The sequence below is a fragment of the Euprymna scolopes genome, chromosome 25 (assembly GCF_053919585.1).
Source record: "Euprymna scolopes isolate OS-2025 chromosome 25, ASM5391958v1, whole genome shotgun sequence".
In the NCBI taxonomy this organism is placed as follows: Eukaryota; Metazoa; Mollusca; class Cephalopoda; order Sepiida; family Sepiolidae; genus Euprymna; species Euprymna scolopes.
The window spans coordinates 33,255,584-33,280,622 of NC_136506.1; the positions used below are offsets into that span (position 1 = coordinate 33,255,584).

A 25,039-nucleotide genomic window follows, 5' to 3' on the forward strand; every position below is an offset into this window, starting at 1 on the left:
GTAAATAAAATTATAAATCCATATCCCTCTAAAAATTCAGATAAATAAAAATATTTATTCTCAATAGAAATGTAATATTATAACGAACCAATGCTAACTAAGCTAACCTAGTTTGTACTTACTTTAACTCTATTCTAACCAAGATACCGCATTAACGTCCATCAGTGTATACATCCTTCATCAATCACCATAAAAAACAACACACTATTGCTAAACTATTTAAAACCTATATTATTTAAGATATGTAACGGGGGAATAGGGGCATAACAATTTCATATAGAAAAGAAAAATATTTACAATGAAAATAAAATAAAATAAAGGTTAACAAGTAAAGCATGCATGGTCCCCCGTAAGTGCGCAGTGGACAAAGCAAAAAAAAAATAACTAAGTTCAATATTTACCCCCTCTCTCTTAGCCCCGAAAAGCCCTTAGTGGACGGCAAATCCCGGCGAAAATGAACAAACGGTGCAGTTTTATGCTTTAACATGTCAATTTGAGTTCTGCATTATGCAAAAAAAAAAAAAAAAATACTAAGGCCATCATTTACCTTCTCCCGCCATTTAGCCCCCAAAGTCTCCAAGGCCTTAACATATTTAAATTTGAGTTCAGCACCATGTAAAAATGCTAAATAGATATCTAAAGAAAATTTTGGACAATATGATAAAATAGTCCCAAAAATGGAGTGTTTTATTAGCCCTAAAAGAGCCCCTGGTGCACACCCAAGAGTCATCGCGAAGTATAGACAAACAAAATTATATAGAAATCAGTAAGTTACGACTTTTCAGAAAGTTTTATAAAAATCCAAGGTATCATTTTTTTTAAATAAGCACAAAAGTGTAAATTTTAGCCATTTAAACCCGAAAGGCACCCCTCCTAGAGGGGCAATCGGGATTTTCCATGAAAATCCGTTGTTACTTTTTTACTTATATCATGTTTTATGTTTGTGCAAAATTTCAAAAAAATTCCAAGGCGTAGCTATAGTGAAAAGTGCGGACAGACGAACGGAAAGGTTACATTTAGAGATACACCCTTCTTTTGTCGGATGACCGATAAAAGACCCCCATTACTAAACTGTGGTAAGAAAATTCAAAAAAAAATAAATGTTTTATTGTATAAATAAAATAAAATAGTATAGTATGGTATGGTATGGTATGGTATAGTATAATATAGCCAAAAGTTTATCGGAATGTTTCATTTGTAAAAAAAAAAAACCATTTTATTAATCCTATTGTAAAACATTTTAAATCTTGTTACATTCAAGCTAATTTCGTCTGTAATATTTGTTAGCCAATCAAATTGCGTTGGTTTGAAAATACGCCATGACTCAATGAATAATGAGCATAGTAACTGTTTAAAAATCACGATAAATACTGAGCAATTTGATCAACCAGAATCGTGGCGAGTATTGTACAAAGGCAACTAAGCGATCTAAAGAAATTTGACAAACCGGGATTGCACGCAAATTTGTTGTAAGAAAAGACAGGCAAACAAGAACCCCAACATGTATCGACCAAAACTCTATCTGATACTTTCGCACATATTCTACGCTGCAACCTCCGTGTCGTTGATGATACTTTGCGCCGTAAACGAATATCGTCTTGCTACCGATTATCACTGGATAGAGAACATTTTTAACGTCCCGAATTCTATCATGGTCGCCTATGCTCTGATGACTATTATACCCGCCATTGCCGTCCTCATCGGAATCTACTACGAATGCTATTGCCAATTGGTTGCGCTCTGTTGCAGTACCGTGTTTCTGCTTGTATTTGAATTGCTAATAGGACTCTCCGGTTTTGCTCTGAAGTCTGGTTACGTTAATGAAGTTTTAAAAGCCTTATCATCTGTTGAGAATTCTTACACCGGCGATAATTCTGCACATGCTATCTGGGATTCTGTTCAGAGAAACTTCGGATGCTGCGGATTCAATAACTACACCGAATGGTACCGATATCTGTCTCCCACCAACCTCCCGGACTCCTGCTGTATTCGATATACCCCTGGTTGTGGGAGTACCGCATTCAACACCGGTAATTTCTACGAAACCACATGTGCTGCTGCCATTTCCCAATGGGCTACAATCGCTGAAGTCGTAATGGGACTCTTCTTCTGGTTCATTATATTTCTAAAAATAACCTGTCTCTACTGGTTCCACGTGTATTTGGAAAGACTCATGACGTCTGGAACACATGATCTTGGAGGCTTACCAGATATTAACTCCAATCGAATCTAAAACCGTTTTGCGTTTTATTTATAGCATAAGTAAAATTTCTACAATTTTGTATACAAATTCTTGACTACGAAAGCTTTAATTTTAACTGGAGTGTTACTGTATTACGCAAGCTAACGAACAGTTTATAACTCTACACTTGCATTGAAAATGTACACTGAGCATCTTTATAAAAGCTATGGTTGAATTGTTTTACGAACGTAAGATTAATTCTTACGTAAGCCTATTCACGTTAAATTAATCAAATACTTTATCTGTTTCGGTTGTTTTACTTCTAACTCGAATTTTACTCTTTTTACACAACAATAACGTAAGTTGTGGCTTTAATTAAAATGAATAAGTGTAACTATATCTAAAATAAGATGCCTCTTGTGTATAAAACGTCTCGAAGACTCCGTATGTTTTCAAAAACCGACTTTAAATATTTTATCCGAAGTTGGACTCCTACGTTAAAATCCATTTAATATTTTAACAAATTTTTTTTTTTCTTTTTTTTTTTTTTTTTTGCTTCAATTTTAGTAACCCGTAATCGTTGAATTGATTCGTTGATATCGTTATTACAATTTCTTTAAACATAAGCCTGAATGTCTAGTTAAACTCTTCTTGTTTAACTTTATTTTCTGCCATATTAGTCAATTGATGCTCAGTGCCCGCTCGCGGGGCCTTCCTTTTAAACTGAAGGCCATTTCACGAATATTTTAAAACTTGATCCAGCCCTTTTATCATAGGTGATTGAGACTCGTAATGACTACTTTTCTAGGCACTTTCCGTTATGCTTCTGACTTGCAACATTCCAGAATGTTGGAAAAGCGATCTCGCTGACGTCTTAGCTGTATTGGTTTTGATCCACACAATGACCGGCATAAGATATGTGTAGAAAATTGTAATACCCACCCATTCCAAAACAGCCAATCTGGGATAAAACAAGTCTAGAAAATTTCTAAGATAGTACGGTAATGAAAAGAAATCCTCCGGACGTATACTATTTAAAACATCGAGGTAATATTAAACTTCTCGTATTGCTGGCGAAAACTTAAGGCAATGTTTTTATTTTCTAGTTAAAAACCTACGATTCTCTAGATCCAATTAATTTTAATCAATCTAATTTCATTTGCCAAGTAGGCATTTGTGTCAATATTAATAGTTTAGTGTTACATTGCCCCCCCCCCGCTCTTGATGCTAACACACGCATTGCAATGCTTTGTCTTACGATTCTCCGTCTTAATCGCACAATTTAGCCTAAGCTATTCAAAATATTGAATAATCCAAATGTCTTAGGTGAACATATGCAATTATTTTTAATATGGACTTGAATTTCGAATATTTAAATATCAGTCAGAAGGAAGTTTCTTTCCCGTAAAATGGTACGGGCTCGTGAAAATATAACACGCTTTTGTGAATAAAATCACTTTAAACTTGTCTGATCCGTTTCATTTCGATGAAAACGTTAAATCTAGAAGAGAAAAATGTAAGAATTGTAACTTGTTAGCAATTATCTGTAACATTACTTGATTGCTCTCTTGGCCATACACCAAGATCTTTATCTCCAATATAAAAATATTGGATTTCTGGAATTAATGAAATCTTCCAAGTAATAGATGATTCCAGCAACATAAGTGTAAAACACAGTAAAGAAAATACGAGTTCTAACATCACGCTCTGTGCCACGATGTGGAAGTTTTTGAAAATTTAAACTCTAACCATTACTTTCCGTTTTTCTATTAGTAATTTTTTTTCTTTACCTGTTCCTCAAGCGAATCGACTTAATACAGAATGTTTGATCTTTAACATTTTGATCAGTCTGCAGATTGTACGAAATCGATTACAATTAAACCTTGCTGGTTTATATATATATATATATATATAAAATTTAAAAAATTAAAACTAAAATTTAAAACTTAAAAATTAAAACTAAAATAAACCAGTATTTCAACTTTTTCTGAATTAAGATTCGGTTTGTGGAAATTTTTCTATGATTTTATAATTGGTACTTCTACGGACCGTGCTAATTTTTATATAGGAATCATTTTTCTAATCTTAAATGATTAGGTGAAAATCCAGAATTACAAAATTCCCTCGGCTATGTTAAGAATGTTATTTTAACATGGTCTGCATTTTGTATCTGAAGAGGTAAAAACACTTTAGTACGGTTGGAGTTTTATTTTTGGAATCTAATTGATAAATTCATGTTATTTCACTTGAAATGAATTTTAAAGTGGTTATTGTTGTCATTGAATGTTATAACTTGACTATTATTGGTACTTTTGCAGATTTTTTTAAGATAGGATTTTTTTCGTAATCTTAAATGATTAGCTTAAATTCCAGAATTAGAAAACTCCTACGTTAACTTTCTAATTGTTTCAATACGGTTTGCATTTTAGTATCTGAAAGAGGTTAAAACACTTGAATACGGTTGGAGTTTTATTTTGGGAATCTAATGATTCTGAAATGAATTTTAGTCATTATCATTGAATTTTATAACTGAGAATTTTGAATTGGTTGACTTGCCGAGGGTAGGTCGGTGGGGAAGAAAGGAGTGCTGGTAGCTGTGACCAACACGGCCGGTGGTCCGTTAATCAAAGAACCTGAGTGCCTATTCCTTACAAGTTAGACATTCCAGTCACGCGTGAATCTCGTTGACTGACAGTTGGAGTAGATAAAAGGGGTGGCCGCTCTACTGTTGTTGTAGTTGTTGCTGTCTTTTAGACAAATTACACTTCGACCATCGTTACCATTTGTGTCTTTTACAAGGAAAGACTGCTTGTAAGCAACGTCGGCATTTCGTTGCAAGACTTAAACCGTCTTTTCTTCTCCTACTCGTCGGTATGCTAATTCAGACATAACTAGATACAAGGAAGTGAGACGGGACCCGTTTCCTATCATTATTTCCCTTTGATCTTCAAAGAATAAAGTACTTTTTTTCTCTCTAAAGCTTTATTATACCATGACTAAAGATCAGTTAGTATCTGTTCTGATGCTACGCTTCAACATTTGTCATAATCCCTTCTATACTGAGGCAAGTTTAATTTTTGTTGCTATCCAGAGTTTCCCATCTTTTTTTTTTTTTTTGTGGGGAGCTGGATTTCCCCACATTAATAACCGACCTTGTGTCTAACACTACCGTCGTGTGGATGCTAGTAAATAGTAACATGATTGACAGTCCGGCCTCTCTTTCAGCTTAATAATGAACACTAACGTTTATTCTCAAACCAGTAAAAATGAGTCTATAAAAACTGGATATTTAACTTTATGTAATAGAACAGTTGTAGCCTTTTGCTATTTATCCTATTAAACAGATGCTATCACTACCTTCGTGCAAGCATGATATTTAATATTTTAACCACTTGTCTATTCCCTGTACTTACAATGATACCACATTTATTCTGATTATAATACTTACGATATGTGGTAATTATGTACACATCGGACCAGAGAGAAAATAGCAGCTGATATCTTAAAATGTGTCCAATTTATCTAAATAGTGTTCGACAGATTTATGCTGGTCAGTGAATATTCGAATTTGTAATTACTGTCCGAAAATTTGGGATTATTCACTGGTTTGCCAACCATCGGTTAATAGCAAATTCTTGGAACCCTTATCCCCGAGTGGCTTCCCGGCCTTGATAAGTGGTGACTACCATGTGGAAAAAAGTTATGCTATTCTCACTCAATTTTTTGACGTTAAGTGGGCTGGTAAACAGCAAAAAATAAACCAAATACAATACGCAAGTCAAGTAAGAATTCATCACTGACAATTTTCTCTCAACTTCAAGCACGTCTCTCTCAACTGCCTCTGCCAACAGACATTTTATTAGAAAACTGACCCCATTCCATTTGCATACGTGTAGTGGAAGATAAGATCTCGTGAGATTCCACGAGACTACACCTTATAAATCCATGGCTGCCATCTTTAATATCTCTTTCTCTCAGATCCCATCCGAAGGTAAGTTGTATGACCGCACGATACAAACACACGGGAGCACTTTTCTCTTTGATTGTTACATTACAACTCTACACTCCCCCCTTGGTCTCCAGACCACACGTTTGGCATGTTGGACATGGTCGTCTGTTGCGGGCACTCATACGAAGGGGGGTTGGCTAGACTGCATCTTCATTTGAGCTTTCAGAAGATGTGTCAGAACCATCAGCGTACAGTTATACCACCAGGCTGGGCGACTTCATCTACATCAGAGCTCTCAGAAGGGGTCCCCATAGACGAGAGCCATCCATTTCAATTGATGCAAAATTGGGATCAGAGCGTTGATGATGTAAAGATAAGTGCTTGGTTTTAGATGCATTAAAAGTAACCAGCCACCTCTTCCTCCATTGCACCACGCGCTAAAGATCAAAGGAGAGAGAGAATCAGAGAAATTTGTCATTTACGGCCTTTGCTGTGTTGTCATAGATGGTCCTCTCATCAGCATACATGTCAACGAATGATTTAAGTATGTGTTTTGGGAGATCATTGATGTAGATTAGGAAGAGAGCTGGGCCCAGGATTAATACTGAGGGCTTCTGATTTCTTCCCATGAACCATTACTTTTATGTGCCTATCCGAGAGAAATGATTTGATGATTGAGAAAACATTACCAGTTATACCGTAGCTGGAAATCTTGTGAAGTAGGCTCTTATGTCATACCTTATCGATGGCCTTTGATATGTCAAGAACAATTGCCCTAGAAAGTAAGCCTTATCAAGAGATTCATTAATCCTATTAGATATAACCGTTAGCACATCTGCTGCAGATCTGGCAGAACGGAAAACATATTGCATGTCACTAAGAATGTTATTTCTGCTGAGGTGGTTGACTACTTCTCTATTTAATATGGATTCTAGTAACTTACTCATGACACACAGGAGACTTATTGGTCTGTACTGAGAGGCAGACGACTTATCACTTGGATTCTTAAATACAGGGCATACTGATGAGGTTTTCCAGGGTGTTGGGAAGCACTTCTCCTTAAAGCAACGCTTAAACAGTTTTGTACGTATGGGGGCAAGTTCTGGTTGAAGCTTTTTCAGCACTATAATTGGAATGCCGTCATGGCCAATTGCTTTTCTGGAATCAAGTTTATTGATTAGTTTGGCGACATCACGCACAGATATTTTTATGTTGGTAGTGTGTTATGTGTTATAGGAGGAAATACGGGTAGTTGATGGCCTTCATCGCATAGAGTAGAATTAGCTGCAAAGTTCTTCGCAAATAGTTTGGCCTTGTCTGATGCTGACGAGATGTCCTTAGACCCATTGATGATGGTTGGGATAGAACGCACGTTTCCATTCAGGATTCTTTTCGCTATTTGCCAAATTTAGTGGGAACCAAGCCGCTGCTCAGCTACTTTGGATTTAACGGACTGAGCATATAGCTCCCTTGCATTTTTTATCACTGTTTGGCAGTGGGTGCTGGAAGTCCTGAAAGTAGCCTTAGTCTCAGTGCATCTATTACGTTGATAGCTATGGAAAAAAGTGATTTCTGTGCGCGATGGCAGCAGCACATTCTGGGGAGAACCATGGCTGGCTGTAAGATTTTTCCTGGAATTTTTTGGATCGTATGAATCGGTCTATGCCTACAATTAACCATTCGGTCAAGTCTGATACTATGGAGGACACATCCTTTTTAAACATGGAATGCAGGGTTAGATCAGATATAAATGCACGGAAGCTATCTCAGTCAGCCGTAGAGAATCAATATGCAGTACAGTGGAAACGTACGTCTGAAGACTTATTACATTTCATTTTTATCTTAACTGATACAACCGAGTGATCGGAAATCCCAGAAGACACAGACCAGAATATGAACATTGCTCAGGGGAACTTTTGAGAAAAAGGCCTAGAAGGCTAGTGTACTGACCGGAGGTATCAGGCACACGGGTTGGTTCGTGAACAATCTGGAGAGGTCATAGGCAATGGCGAAATCATAACAGAACCTCCCCTCATCATCTGTCTTGTTCGAGTGGGTCAGCCATACCACATTGTGGACATTGAAGTCACCACAAATGCGGATGTTAGCCGAAGGATGAGCAGACAGGATGTGGTCAACTTTCTCGGATATGCTCTTAAAGAGAATAACTCCGCTGTTTTGGGGGCGATAGAGGGAGAATATAAATTCAGTGGTGTAAGCAAGTGAAACCCGCAAGCACATATAAGGTAATTTAGGGGCTTTACTGGATATTTCCCTACCACACGGAAAGCAAAGCCATCTTTAATGTAGGCATATATTCCATGCCCATGGCGATCTTGCGGCTCAGATTTAGATGTTAAGTTAGAGTATCCTTTAATTAGAAACTCGTCTAGGGAAATGGTCTGTCCTATGCCAGTTTCTCTTTGGAAGAATATGTCCGATCTGTCCCCTGCAATTGGATTTTCACCTCTGGAACGTAGACCCCTGGCGTTAGAGAAGGAGACATGGTAATAGAGGTCTACTTTGGAGGATAGGGGTCTAGGTTTATTCGTGTTTTTTTTTCTGGAGATATTTCATGTTAAGAATTTGGGATTTGTGGAACAGGTCGACCGACTTGCTTAGAACAGGACAGATAGGGAAAGCAAGATAGAAAAAGACCGGAAATTTTTTGTAGCACATGAAAAGGTAAAGCTGTAACAAATACCCATTAGAATGGCATCGAGGGGCCCCACCAGAAACTACTGCATGGTCCAGAATACATTCACCAGATAGCAATACAGCAGCCCCAGTACTTTGCACCTGCTGATAGGACAGCCTCTTAGTGGTTAATGTAAAATTTGGGTCCCTGACTATCAGGCGAATAACGTCAGCCTCGATGGAATGTTTATCTCCAGCACTCTTACTAGTGAGATGGCCACAAGGATAGACATAGAAACAGAAAATTTGTTGACGAAGTACTGCCGACCTGGAAAGCAGCTTTTTCTTCACCCTTTGTCAGAAAAATCACTGGAAATAAAGACTGAGGGACAAATAAGGAGAAACGAGAGTAACGAGTGCTGCCGATAACGCATCCACACTGCGTTGTCTACTCTCCATTACTCTTGTACAGGTAGAGAACTGCGTCGTGGGTGAAATACTTTCTAGGGCGGTAAAACGATCCAACCATTGTTCCAGTGATTTTTGGGAACATATAGGTCTTTTAATTCAAGACAGAAGTAAAGGTCAGTTCCAGAAGTATGTCGAAGCCCTGTGCTGCATAGAGGCGAGAACAATTCATTTCAACTGTGGAAAAGCGGTCGTCTGAGCATTGGTGGTGAAAAGGCAAGTTTAATTCATAGGTGAATATTTGGTGAATTTTTTTTCACCTCTTTCTGGCTTACCCCGAATATCCACAAGAAAGCCATTCTGAACACGTTTCATAATCCGTCACATTTGCTTTCAAACCATTAAAACTAAATTTTACAGACTTTTCGTTCCCTGAGAGTTTCTTGTTTTATGAGTATGTTTAGTGTTTTGTGCAGTATTATAAGTTTCGCTTTATTTATTTTTGAACACTAATGAATCTTGTTTAGTGATTATGGTGAGTTTTAATTTCTATTTACGAGATATTTTTTATTAACGTCGTTATGTACATATTGTGAAATCTATATATTAATACGATAGCGTGGTGTTATTTTTTGTGTCACGTTTACATCAGTGTCGTTTAATTGTTATGTACTTCCATTTCTTATAATAAATAATTTTACCATGAATTCCGCATAAGTTTCTGTTTCGGTTTCTTTTAAAGCTGACGGCACTCAAGTACTATTGTGTTATTAATAAGTTTACTAAGAATTCTTCATAATTTTTGTTTCAATTATAGCTGATAGCGCTTAAGTCATCTATTTTTTTAAATAAATAATTTTACTAAGAATTCCTTAAATGTTTTGTTTTCGGTTTCGATTATAGTTAATCACACACCAATAATATATTTTTAAAAATTAATTTTATCAGAAATACTTCATAAGTCTTAGTTTTGGTTTCGATTTAAGCTGATGACACCTTAGTAATCTATTTTTTAGAAAAATTTTATCAAGAATTCTTAAGTTTTGGTTTCGGTTTTGATTATAGCTGTTGAACTAAAATTATATAAATATATATATATATATAAATATATATATATATAAATATATATATAAAAATATATATAAATATAAATATATATATATAAATATATATATAAATAAATAAATATATATATATTTATATATATATTTATATATATAAACATATATATATATAAATAAATATAAATATTTATATATATAAATATATATAAATATATATATATAATTATATATATAAATAATATATATAAATATGAATATATATATAAATATATATAATATATATACATATATATGCATATATATAATATATATATATACATATATATACATATATATATATATATGTGCATGGGATTCGGTTTCGAATCAAGCTGATGAACCCAAGTAGTATAATTTTTTTTTTGAAATCGCAACTTTATAATATATGAAAATCGATAGAACCTTTACTCCATAAAAATATATACTAAATCTGCAAGAATAAAAATATCATATTTAAGCGTATTTTATCACCGATTACGCGCCGCGTTCCTGCTAGCTTGGATAAATACTTTTGCTACAATTATATCAGAGCGTCTCCATTACCTCTCAATATCTACAGAATGCCAACATCAATATATTACATATGAATCAGCCCCCTAGTGCTAAATTCAACGGATATCGAAAAATGTGAACGGTCCAGTTTTAAAGTAAAATATCATTTAAAAAATCTTATACTGCGAGAAACATCAATTGATATAAAGCACATTTGTATTTTGTATTGTTTGTTTTCTTGCTTAGAGCCAAAGGTGGCTTCGTGGCGACGTTTACATCTTTCAAGGAGCAGCAATTGTCACTTTCTGCACTGATGACAGTGAATACGTGAATCACTAATGTATATATATATGAAAATTATTTATAATTCATAATTATTTGGCCCATGTATGTGGTGGACCTGAACGAAAATCATTCCCCTTAAGAACGGCTTTCGGAATAAACACCCCAAGTTCTCCATGATAAGAACCACTTTCTTTTTTTTTCTCTTTATTTGTTTCGCAACTTTTTCAATGGATTACTATTGATTTGACATATAGAGAGGGTGATTCTCGTTCAGGTTCGCCGATGGAAGATCAGAGAGAGATTCTGATCACAGAAAATAATTATGAAGTCAGTTGGAAAAGCGTTGACTAAAGATTTTTCTTAGCAAAGTGGTTGTATAGATATAGAGGAAATGTACTAGGATTAAAAAATGTGTACATTTTTTGAAAATGAGAAGGATAGGGATGTTACAGGAAAACGGGCTGCTCTTTCCATGTAAATAGGAAGAAAATTAGGTAAGTGAAAATTTGGTTAGGATAAGCCGCGGCTCGAACCTTGTAAGCAAGGTTAAGAGATAGAACGTTTGAAATCGGAATGTTAAATAGGCCTATTGTTAAATTCTATTTTAAATAGTTAGATATTGTTTATATCGTAAAAAGAATTGATTGCTCAATCTTTTATAAAGCTGAATATTAAAAATGTCAGCTTAAAAGAATGAACAATTCAAATTAAAAATGTATTATTAAAAATAGTTTAGGTTACAAATAGGTTAGTTGAGAATTCTTTGTTGTCAAAAGTGTGTTAGGAAAAACGTGTGCGTAGCTCCGTGAATTGATCACGTTTTGGAAACACACTTCTGACGTCAAAGCAAAAGAGGGATTCTCACTATAGGAGCTAGAGTTACTCAGAACAGAGTAGTTGAGGCAGAACAGTAAGCAGATTCTGTCAGAGAAAGTTGATCGACCAAGAGTTGACATGGTCAGAGGAGGGACATTTGGAAGCGAAGGGTAGAACATTAAACTATATGGATCCCAAATGTGAATTCCTGAAGTCATTAGCATTCGACCGGTCCAATGAATAAATAATCATCTTTGTGTTTTTTGTTAAGCTGTTGTCATGTGTCCTCTGTCAACACCTAGAAGGCAAGGTGTTAAACATCTTATTATGAACATTGCGTAACCCTTCCAAGAATATGTACCTTTCCTCCTCTCTACATGTGTTACAAGAAATATAAGAACCGTGCATCTATTACCCTATCACCCTCAATATATATATGAAGTCCCATGCATCTCAGAACAGAACTGTATATGTATAAATGTCTTCTCTCTTCTCCCTCTCTCTTTCTCTCTCATCATCGTTAGAGTCTTGGCCTTGCTGGGTACACTGAATAAATTATTTAGGTATTTTTGGAGCATTTGTTGTCAATCAACTTGGATTAAATGGTCCACAAGGTCCGTGTCATCACTTTTGGGTGAAGATCAGGGTCTTTCTCTTTGTCAGGGATCTCTGCAGAAATCCATTTTTTCTGGTAGAAGTTTGTCCTCTGGGGCCTGCCAGGTGAGAATGTGCGCATGCGGCAGTCCTCTCTTTTGATATTCAATGCTGTACAGGAAAGACCCTTCCCCACCTGACAAATCCACCTTTCTTAATAAATTCAAGTAGCTTTTTAATATCACTTTGGCGCTCAAACATGTATCGAGGGCCTCCTGTGTAAGTTGCCGGAAGTACAACTCGTTGACCAATCTGTTCTGTATTCCCATCCTCCCTAAGCATTGACTCCTCAATTTGCCATGATTATCCGCCCCCAAGGTCTGTTGCTCTCGCCTCCGGAACTGTAAACGTTCTCTTTCAATCTTGCAGTACACACCCACCAGCCATTGTTGAAATAGCCTCCAATACCAGAGAAAATAGTTTCCAGGCCGAGTCATCAAATGGTAGGAATAAAATTGCTGTTAGGTAACTTTTCGCCTTCATTGGATGCCTTCATGTAGATGTCGTAAGATGGAGAACCATAGGGGTACATTAACAGGTACATTAAAGTATCGTAGAGGTGATGTAGTTCGGAGATCCGTTTTAATGTATCATTTTTAAAACGCAAGACGGTTTGCTGTGGGTTCGTTCTCAATTAAGATTCCAATCTCATACATTGTCATTGGCGCATTGAATCTTGCGGCACAGATCTTACCTTATGACAAGTTTGTGTTCTACCAAGTTTTCTTCTTCAGTCTTCTCATTTGTTGTTTTCAGTTGACAAATAAGTTGTTCTCATGTAAAAATTCAGTCAGCCTTCGGAGAATGTCTGGATTGAATCTACTGTCACGTTCCCAACTATGTAGTTCCTCTTCCAGACTATCCCAGAAGTAGACTTGAATAAACTTTGCTGTTGCATCTTCAGGTGGCAAAAGACTCCTAATTTGGTAGCAAAATTGGCCTCGATTTCTTAAAGAAGGATTCCAGCAATGTACCGCCGCAATTTCGTGACCAAATGATGCCATTGCTAAACAATTGTTATAACTGCGTAGATTTTGCAGAAACTCTTCAGAGATGGGACCGTTGTCGGAGAGCAAATATTGCAGCAACTGAACCAGTGGTGAAAAGCTATGAAGCACAACCTTGAGAGCGGACAACCTTGCCAGAAGAACAACAACCAGGGGGGGTCCCCTTTAAATTTCACAGCTGAGAAATGTTGGCATACTTTGTCTATTTTTCCTATATCGGCTGTATTGAGAGAGTTATTTTTGTTGTAGAGCAATTCTTTTCTATTGCTTTGTTCTATTTCATGTTGTCTCAAAGCAGTCATTCGTTGTCTAGCTGCCTCTTTTTCTGTCATTTGCTGGGGCAAAGTCACACACACACTCTCTCTCTCTCTCTCTATCTCTCTCCTTGCAGCCTCTCACTCTTGCCCTTGGTATAGGCGAAAGCTTCGGTGGGTTTTTGATTCATTCTGTCGTCGTTGAGCCTCTCACAACTGACCTTGTGTACGTCTACTTGTTACCTCATGTGATTTATTTGATCGTCGTATTGCTTCTCTTTCTCGAGCACCTCTTTGCCTTTCTTGAATTTCTTCTTGTGATGAATTTAACCGGCTTGCAGCATGTCTATTTCTGCCAGCTTCACGTTAGGTTGCTCTTTGCAAATCGGACAGTCTTGCTCTCCTTTCTCTTTGACGTATTCTGTTGGGTTCCAGACGTTTTTCTCTATGTGAAGTGGTTTCATTGAAGCGAATTGCAGCAACTCTTAGTCGATTAGCTTCCAATCTTTCCACTCTTTCTTCCACAGTTTCATTTCTACTTCGTTTGGGTGGCATCATTCCGGTTTCAAATGCAACTGCTGAAAGATATTAATGACTGTAAATTAATTAAATATAAACGAAATTTATACTAACTGAAATAAACGAACTATAAATAATATTTCTAAATAGTACAATTACAACAACGCCACCTCCCCCGGACGCCGTCGACCCCCAAAATGTGTTTGGGGGGGGCAACGTGTGAGTGCTCATTTTAAGTTAAATTATTATAGAAAAGTGATCCCCCACTTTATTGAAACTAACATTTCTTCAAAAAGTCCCAGAGTTCAGGAGTTCATACCATACAAACTTGCGACGGGTTTGATCATCAGATTTGGTGACAGAAAAAAATCGGTTTGTGTCAAAAAACGAAAATAAATGTTGTTTTTATCATAAAAATAATTATTTGTCCAATCATGAGATTTTCCTAAATGCCCGGGCGGCCATCTTGCTTGCCAAACTGTTGTGATTACGTTGGACACTGAATGTCTTCAAATATGAATAACTACTCGTTTGCGTGAGAAATAAATGAGATATGCGTTTTCAGCGTACCCAAAATCTATTTAAAGTCGACAATTCAAAGGTGAATGCATAGGGGTCGGTAAACTAAAAAAATACTGATTTATGGTAATAATTATACCATAGCGATGTATGTGATATCATATATAGTAAAAAATTATATTTTATATTAAATAAATTATAAAGAAAATCTGTTTCGCAGGCAATTAAACACACTTGCTATGGTATAATTATTATAATAAATCTTGGGCAACACCGATTAAATTTTATAAACAAAAAAAGAGCAAATAACGTATTGGATGATGGATTTTGCTCACATGGAAATTGGCCCTGTGTGTGACTAACTCTGCCCTCGTGGGGATGCAAGTAAACGAGGACATAAATTTTAATTATTTTTCTCTAAGCCCGGACCCCCTTCCCCTCCCCCGAGCATCGGCGTTGAAAATAAGGAAAAATGATGTATTCTGGAGCAGAAGTTTTTCAAAAAACAACTTATGAATTATATCGGCGTACTTATAGTTCACATGATCAAAGAAAACGACTAAATACAGTGTAAGAAACGGATAAGCGAACAATAACAAATAAAAAAGTTTACTTAAAAATTAAGTATAAGCGAAAAAATACCTTCAAATTAAAAATAAAAATAATAATTCAGCTTAGAAAATATTTCGAAATGAAAACAAACTAATACAGAAAATATTTAATAACGTGATCCGTTTTAAAGAATTAAACTATCACAGTTATTCTTCTTTGGTTTTCTGGCTTTAAAATTAAACGGTTTCAGATTTCAGATAATAATAAGTTAAATCAAATATAAATTGAAATCTATATAAACTAAATAATTAAATTTTAAATTATATTTTAAATAGTACAAGTGAAACGAGGCTATTATGTCGAATACATAATATCATCGAGCTAATTATTTAAATAGATTAAATTTAATGTGATATGCTAATGACCGTAACTCAATCAATGTAGATGTGGTTTGAAGGATGCTATATATAGAAATTACGCATAAAATATAATGTCTCCTTTTACAGAAGTATCCTATCATAGGCGTTAATATTTCTTGACCAGGAGAAGTGTACATACATACACCTTTATATTTCTTTGATCATAGGGAGTTGTACACACGGACAGGCACACATGGACGCTACTATTATATGTATAGAGAGAAGCAGCTGTATTTTCTAAGCTCGTACAGCAAGTGACTGCTTTTCCATAAAAATCATTTTTTTTTGTGCTGATAAATTTTACAATTTTCTTAACATTTGTGATGCTTAAAGAAGTATTAACTCATAAAGTTAATACGATATTGCGGTGATTGTGTAAAACTGTAATACTGTAAAAAAACAGTATGATAAAATGTTTACGAGTGTTGAGTCTCTTTTTTTCAAAAACAACGAATTAGCATTGTTTCCAAATCAAATGAAATGTTGTAGTTTGTTGTTAAAATTTTGCTCTAAAAGTTTTATTCGTGGTATTTGGATTCTTCGAACTACTATTCTCATCTTGGGTGGTTTTCTTTTTTTCAAAACTTTTCCGGCGATGTTCTTCAGGTGTATCTTGTTGAAATCGGGAAATTGGGATTCTGCACACGATTTCAAACTGAACCCTTTATTTAATCTACGTGGTTAGCATGCTCTTGCTCCGTCAGCGCAGTGGATAAAGTGTTTGGTAAAAAATTAATTGTAAATTACACACTTCTGGAGGTTGAAGGCCCAATAATCAGTGTGGGCGACACTCAGAAAACAATTGTGAATTACTTAAGACTTCTATCCAGTCATGACTGACAGAATGAGCTTGAAAACGCGTGGATTAAATAAGGAGGTTTGTTCGAAATGCCGTGCAGATTCCTGTGTTCGACAGAATGATTACGGAGTTCGACGAGATAAACCTGAAGAAGGTCAGAGGTTACATCTAGCGGAACGTTGTGAAAATAACACTAAAGACGGGAATAGTATACCGAAGAAAGTAAATAAAATTATTAATCCATATCCCTCTAAAAATTCAGATAAATAAAAATATTTATTCTCAATAGAAATGTAATATTATAACGAACCAATGCTAACTAAGCTAACCTAGTTAGTACTTACTTTAACTCTATTCTAACCAAAATACCGCATTCACGTCCATCAGTGTATACATCCTTCATCAATCACCATAAAAAACAACACACTATTGCTAAACTATTTAAAACCTATATTATTTAAAATATGTAACGGGGGAATAGGGGCATAACAATTTCATATAGAAAAGAAAAATATTTACAATGAAAATAAAATAAAATAAAGGTTAACAAGTAAAGCATGCATGGTCCCCCGTAAGTGCGCAGTGGACAAAGCAAAAAAAAAATAACTAAGTTCAATATTTACCCCCTCTCTCTTAGCCCCGAAAAGCCCTTAGTGGACGGCAAATCCCGGCGAAAATGAACAAACGGTGCAGTTTTATGCTTTAACATGTCAATTTGAGTTCTGCATTATGCAAAAAAAAAAAAAAAAATACTAAGGCCATCATTTACCTTCTCCCGCCATTTAGCCCCCAAAGTCTCCAAGGCCTTAACATATTTAAATTTGAGTTCAGCACCATGTAAAAATGCTAAATAGATATCTAAAGAAAATTTTGGACAATATGATAAAATAGTCCCAAAAATGGAGTGTTTTATTAGCCCTAAAAGAGCCCCTGGGGCACACCCAAGAGTCATCGCGAAGTATAGACAAATAAAATTATATAGAAATCAGTTAGTTACGATTTTTCAGAAAGTTTTATAAAAATCCAAGGTATCATTTTTTTTAAATAAGCACAAAAGTGTAAATTTTAGCCATTTAAACCCGAAAGGCACCCCTCCTAGAGGGGCAATCGGGATTTTCTATGAAGATCCGTTGTTACTTTTTTACTTATATCATGTTTTATGTTAGTGCAAAATTTCAAAAAAATTCCAAGTGAAAAGTGCGGACAGACGAACGGAAAGGTTACATTTAGAGATACACCCTTCTTTTGTCGGATGACCGATAAAAGACCCCCATTACTAAACTGTGGCAAGAAAATTCCAAAAAAAATAAATGTTTTATTGTATAAATAAAATAAAATAGTATAGTATGGTATGGTATGGTATAGTATAATATAGCCAAAAGTTTATCGGAATGTTTCATTTGTAAAAAAAAAAAACGATTTTATTAATTCTATTGTAAAACATTTTTAATCTTGTTACATTCATGCTAATTTCGTCTGTCATATTTGTTAGCCAATCAAATTGCGTTGGTTTGAAAATACGCCATGACTCAATGAATAATGAGCATAGTAACTGTTTAAAAATCACGATAAATACTGAGCAATTTGATCAACCAGAATTATGTCGCGAGTATTGTACAAAGGCAACTAAGCGATCTAAAGAAATTTGACAAACCGGGATTGCACGCAAATTTGTTGTAAGAAAAGACAGGCAAACAAGAACCCCAACATGTATCGACCAAAACTCTATCTGATACTTTCGCACATATTCTACGCTGCAACCTCCGTGTCGTTGATGATACTTTGCGCCGTAAACGAATATCGTCTTGCTACCGATTATCACTGGATAGAGAACATTTTTAACGTCCCGAATTCTATCATGGTCGCCTATGCTCTGATGACTATTATACCCGCCATTGCCGTCCTCATCGGAATCTACTACGAATGCTATTGCCAATTGGTTGCGCTCTGTTGCAGTACCGTGTTTCTGCTTGTATTTGAATTGCTAATAGGACTCTCCGGTTTTGCTCTGAAGTCTGGTTACGTTAATGAAGTTTTAAAAGCCTTATCATCTGTTGAGAATTCTTACACCGGCGATAATTCTGCACATGCTATCTGGGATTCTGTTCAGAGAAACTTCGGATGCTGCGGATTCAATAACTACACCGAATGGTACCGATATCTGTCTCCCACCAACCTCCCGGACTCCTGCTGTATTCGATATACCCCTAGTTGTGGGAGTACCGCATTCAACACCGGTAATTTCTACGAAACCACATGTGCTGCTGCCATTTCCCAATGGGCTACAATCGCTGAAGTCGTAATGGGACTCTTCTTCTGGTTCATTATATTTCTAAAAATAACCTGTCTCTACTGGTTCCACGTGTATTTGGAAAGACTCATGACGTCTGGAACACATGATCTTGGAGGCTTACCAGATATTAACTCCAATCGAATCTAAATCCGTTTTGCGTTTTATTTATGGCATATGTAAAATTTCTACAATTTGTATACAAATTCTTGACTACGAAAGCTTTAATTTTAACTGGAGTGTTACTGTATTACGCGAGCTAACGAACAGTTTATAACTCTACACTTGCATTGAAAATGTACACTAAGCATCTTTATGAAAGCTATGGTTGAATTGTTTTACGAACGTAAGAATCACTTGCGTTAGCCTATTCATGTTAAATTATTAATCAAATACTTTGTAACCGTTTAAATATTTTAATTGTTTTACTGCTAACTCAATTTTTTTTTTTTACTGTTATACATTAATAACGTAAGTTGTGACTTTAATTAAAATGAATTCGTTTAACTACATCTAAAATAAGATGCCTCTTGTGTATAAAAAAATATATATTTATATAATCTCGAAGACTGTTTTCAAAAACCGACTTTAAATATTTTATCCGAAGTTTGACTCCTACGTTAAAATCCATTTAATTAACAAATCTATGTAGTCCTCCTCCGTTTTAGTAACCCGTAGTCTTTGAATCGATTCGTCGATAACGTTCTTACAATTTCTTTAAACATAGGCCTTCGAATGTCTTCTGTTAAACTTTTCCTGTTTAACTTTATTTTCTGCCATATTAGTCCGTTGATGCTTAGTACACGCCCACGGAGCCTTCCTTTTAAACCGAAGGGCATTTCACGAATAATTTTTTAAACCTCCTCTCGCCCTTATAATATTGAAGTTGATCATGAGACTCGTAATGGCGGCTTTTCCGACCACTTTCCCTTATGCTTTTGACTTCCAACATTCCAGCTGTATTGGTCTTGGCTCAACACAAAGATCGGCATAAGATCTCCATGTGAAGAAAATTCTGCTACCCCCCCCTCTATTCCAAAACAGTCTGGATTGATAAAACCGGTCTAGAAAAATTTCTTAGATAGTACGGTAACGAGAAAGGAAATCCTCCGGACGTATACTATTTATCTAAAACGTTGCGGTAATATTAAACTCCTTGTATTGCTGCTGCGACTTAAGGAAAGGTTTTTATTTTCTACTTCAAAACCTACGATCCTGTAGATCAATTATTTTTAATCGAGCTAATCTAATATCATTTGCCAAGTAAATGGAACTAATCCCACCGTAGGCATTTGTGTCAATATTAATAGTTTGGTGTTACATTGCCCCCCCCCGCTCATGATGCTAACACCCATTGCAATGCTTCGTCTTACGATTCTCCGTCAAAATCGCACAATTTAGCTTAAGCTATTCAAATTATTGAATAATCCAATTGTCTTAGGTGAACATTAATATGCAATTATTTTTAATATTGACTTGAATTTCGAATATTTAAATATCAGTCAGAAGGAAATTTCTTTTCTGTAAATAAAATGGTATGGGCTCGTGAAAATGCAACCCGCTTTTGTGAATAAAATCACTTTAAACGGGTCAGACAAAAGTTTAATTTCAATTGAAATGTTGAATCTAGAAAAAAACGTACGAATTGTAACTGTTAGCAATTATCTGTAACATGGTTTGATTGCCCTCTTGGCCATATACCAAGGTCTTTATCTCCAAATATAAATCTTGGATTTCTGGAAATGACATTTTCCAAGTAATAGATGATCCGAATGTTTAACCTTAGTAACATAAAACGTTAACGCACAACTTGGTAAAGAAAAAAAAATCACGCTCTGTACCACGATGTGGAAGTCTTCGAAAATTTAGACTCGACCCATTACTTTCCGTTTTTCTATTAGTAATATTTCTTTATCTGTCCCTCAAACGAATTGACAGAATGTTTGATCTTTAATATTTTGATCAGTCTGCAGATTGTACGGAATCGATTACAATAAAAATGTTGCTGGTTAATATATATATATATATATATTTGAACTTTAATAATTAAAATTAAAATATACCAGTATTATAATTTCTAAATTAACATTGGGTTTGTGACTAAAGTTTTCTCGCTGATCATTTTATGATTGGTACTTGTACGGCATACGCACCGTGCTGTTTTTTTTTTTTTTCATCTGAAAGATGATTTCTAGGATATAAACTCTGCTCATGAAATCTTCCTTTAGTTTTGGGCGCAGATAGGAATTAATAGTAGTTGGCGGTTGTTTTGTCTATGCAAGTTTTTGTACTGGGAGGGATACCTACCATAAATGTTTCGATAGAGCAGATATAGACTTGCAACGTCTCTTCTGTGAGGGAGTAGAGGAGAAAGTTATTGGTCACTGAATTTCGAAAACGGTTTTGTACCCTGCCAAAACAAAAGGGTGCGTTTAGGGACTTCACCCAACAGATAGTAACGGTACTTTATCGTCTTGATTTTTGTACAGGCAGAGAATTGCATCGGGAGTGAGATACTTTCTAGGGCGATAAAACGATCCCACCATTTTTTCAGTGATTTTTGGCAACAGATAGATCTATTTCAAGACAGAAGTAAAGGTTAGTTCCAGAAGTTTGTCGAAGCCATGTGCTTCATAGAGGCGAGAACAATTCATTTCAACTGGAGGAAAAGCGGTCGTTTGAGCATTGGTGGTGAAAAGACAAGTTTAATTCTGTAATTAAAGACGTTAGAATTTTAGGTGAATTCTTTTTTCAACTCTTTCTGGCTTACCCCGAATATTCACAAGAAAGCCATTCTGAACACGTTTCATAATCCGTCACCTTTGCTTTCAAACCATTAAAACTAAATTTTAGACTTTTCATGTTTCGGTTTCGATTATAGCTGATCGCACCCAAGTACTTTTTTTTTCTATAAATAATTTTACCAAGAATTCCTCAAAGGTTGATTTCGATTATAGTGTTTATCAAACACCAGTGGATTATTATTGATTGGGCATAGTAATTCTCGTTGAGGTTCGCCGAAGTAAGTTTTTAAAAGTTGAGCACAGTCTAGGAAATAAAAGGCGGTCGCCTGTACTTGTGCAAGATTGGGATTTCCGGTTGCTGTATCACTAAAGATTCACTTACTTACGTTAAGGCTGAATTTGGCTTTATAAACTAAATTTCCCTTAATTCCCGTGGCGGTTGACCATGACAAAGGGAAAACGTTCCGTGCTAATTGAATCAAAAGTGGCTTCGTGACGAAGTTCGAATACTTCGACTAGCTTGATTCGTCGGTTCCTGCACTGATGATCGCGAATGCATAAAACACCTATTGACACTATAGGTATTATATAATATTACCACTTCCCGAAGTCTGAATTACACCACAATAAGGCCATGCTGTTTGGTGGTCTGCGACTAGTCTAATTTATGGCAGTTTTTTTTAATGTAGGCGAAATCATTACAGCTGAGAAGTACTGTCAACAAGTGGATTAAATGCATCAGAAACTTCGACATCATCCAGTATTAGTCAACAGAAAATACCCAATTTTCCTCAACGGCAATGCCAAACCGTATGTTGCTAAACCGACCCTGCAGAAGTTCAAGAAATTGGGCTACGAAACTCCGCCTCATCCACCATTATCTCCAGACCTCTCACCAACTGACTACTACTTTTTCAAGCATCGTGATAACTTCATGTGTTAGAAATGCTTCAAAAACCTAAACGATATAAGAAAACAGTTTCAGCGATTTTATCGCCACCAGAATGCAAAATGTTTACGTTACTGGCATAAACACAGGGTGGAACGAGAAGTGTCGCTCTACAGAAAACAACACTACAGTTTTATATTAACACTTTTATTGAAAAAATCAATTCATGTTGCTTATGTAGTAGAGTTGATATCAATTCAATGCAACCTCAAACACAGCCTTTATATTGATCCGGGACTGGAAGCATGCTTTTTCCACATGAGCTCAGCGGGTAACGGCGTTCAGGCTGGCTTTGGCGTTGTGGGAGGTCATGTTTGTGATGTTCACGGCGTATGACCAAACGAATTAGTCCAGCAGGTTCAGGTCGGGAGACGAGGATACACAGCGAGAGAAGGGTACAGAGTCGTAGCACTCTTTCTGAAGCCAACCCTTGGTATCTTTAGACTTGTGGGATCGCGCCGAGTCCTGCTGCCACACCCAAGATCAACGTCCACCTGATTGTACCCGCGGCTCACCACACTTCAGCATACCCAGATACATTTTCGTGTTGACTTTCAAGCCGACTTCGAAGATGTATGCTGGCATGATGTAGAAACCACACCAAAGACCGTAACCATGGCCGGAAACTTTGCTTTCATCACGTTCGGCACGTCCCTGTTATTCGTTGCAATGAGGGTGCAGCGATGCATTTTAAGGGTGCTGGAAATAGTCTTGTTTCCATTACTATGATCGGCAGAGAGCAAGAGTTGTACAGCGGCGCATCTTTGAATATTGTGTCATTTTCAGACATGACAGAAGGCCTTATCGCTCTGAGAATTTGTACACAACTAACCAACTAGTAGGTAGATGGTATGCAAAAAAAAACCCCAAAGTTTTTACCAAACGGAAATGGAATCATGTTGTCATTTCTAGGGTGGCAATTGCATCGTTTCACTCTATATACTTGTTTTGCGTTGCCAAAAGAGTGTTCATTCTGATTATGCCTATTTTGATCAATAAATTTTTGTTGGAGTCAAAATATGTCCACTTGGTTTTAGAAGCTAAAAATCGCAAGAACTTTCCTGTCAATCTGATAATTAAAATTTAGTTTCCAGCAGTGCATATCCGAACTCTGGTAAATCTCCATGTAGCATTAATTTTGAAAAGCCTCTACATAAACAACATTTTGGTTGTAACCTCTTAAAGGTGTGTAAATATAGGTTTTCAGAACTTCGAATGCATGAGCAACCAATATGCAACTGGCCATGAGAAAAAGCAGATGTATGAAGATTAAGACCACCAACTTTGAGCCTTTGTCCTTGAGCTTTATTTATAGACATAGCAAAAGTAATTCTTTTGGGGAATTGTAAACCCTTGAATGTGTCAAAAGTAATAAGGGGAATCCGATGAATTAACATTTCCACCCTTAAAATTTACAGTTATTAAAATAGCTTCCAGAACATTAGTTTTTAATGATTGTATTGCTTACCGTGTGCCATTACACAGTTTAGGTGGATCTAGATGTCTTAACAAACCATTCGGCGTTCCAGCCGCGTTTTCTACCGATGTTGTAATCGAGAGAAAGATAATAAAATCTTAATACTAAACGACTTGAAGAAATCAATTGAATTTGAGCATGCGAAGAAAAATAAAATATGTCGGCAAGTTCATATAAACATTTCGCATTTCAACTTGTCGGCATATGTCTGTACGCGTTATTCACCCGTACAAACAAACATTTTACTCCCTATAAACCATCATTGATGCATGATTTCTGTTTCCTGTTTATTTCAGTTTTATGTAACCAGTACATTAAGAGTCCATCAGTTAAATATTTACGCACACATACATACATAACCTATTTTATTTATATAGATATTTTGACTTTAATTATTTACTCATTGTAGATATACCATTAGCGCATTAGTTGGATATTTAAATATTTTTAAAATGGAACGTAAACACGTGTTATGTGGCACCTGGCATTGATAGAGGCGATCTTGGATGACGGTGGCGTCTTTTTTTTTTGGGGGGGGGGTTGGCATTTAACAGGAACCACACACACATTTTATATGGATTAGGTATAAAAATTGTGCTTAAGTGAGGAAAGAATAAATATACAGACGAGCGTGCGTCAAAATAAAAATGGGAATAAACGAATAGAAGGGTCACCAGGAAGCAAGTGTTACCTTAAAAATAATCAGAATTGTGTAAATGCAAAAATATGAAAAGCCGGAATTTTATAAATGAAATACAAGATATGGGACTATAAAGATTACTTTTAATACTTAAGTCTTTTTATATATATAAACACGTATTTGCTACAGAAAGTTCCGTTATTAGTCACAATTCAAAATGTTTCTCTTATGTATATGCATTCATAAGAAACATACGTATGTAAGTATTTGGCAGCATGGCATTGTATATGTGTGCGTTGGTTTACATTGTTAATCTTACTGCGCGTATAACCGTGAGTAACTGT

At 35.8% G+C, this 25,039-nt stretch overlaps 2 protein-coding genes across 2 annotated transcripts; both read left to right on the forward strand.

Moving 5' to 3' along the window:
- The first annotated feature begins 1,501 nt into the window (after positions 1-1,501).
- On the forward strand, positions 1,502-2,233 carry LOC145247158 (CD63 antigen-like). Its single transcript, XM_080108798.1, has one exon. It carries the CDS (start codon positions 1,502-1,504, stop codon positions 2,231-2,233), a length of 732 nt encoding a protein of 243 aa, XP_079964924.1.
- A 16,070-nt stretch (positions 2,234-18,303) lies between these two features.
- Positions 18,304-19,035, forward strand: LOC145247159 (CD63 antigen-like). The gene has a single exon (XM_080108799.1). It carries the CDS (start codon positions 18,304-18,306, stop codon positions 19,033-19,035), a length of 732 nt encoding a protein of 243 aa, XP_079964925.1.
- The last annotated feature ends 6,004 nt before the right edge of the window (positions 19,036-25,039 follow it).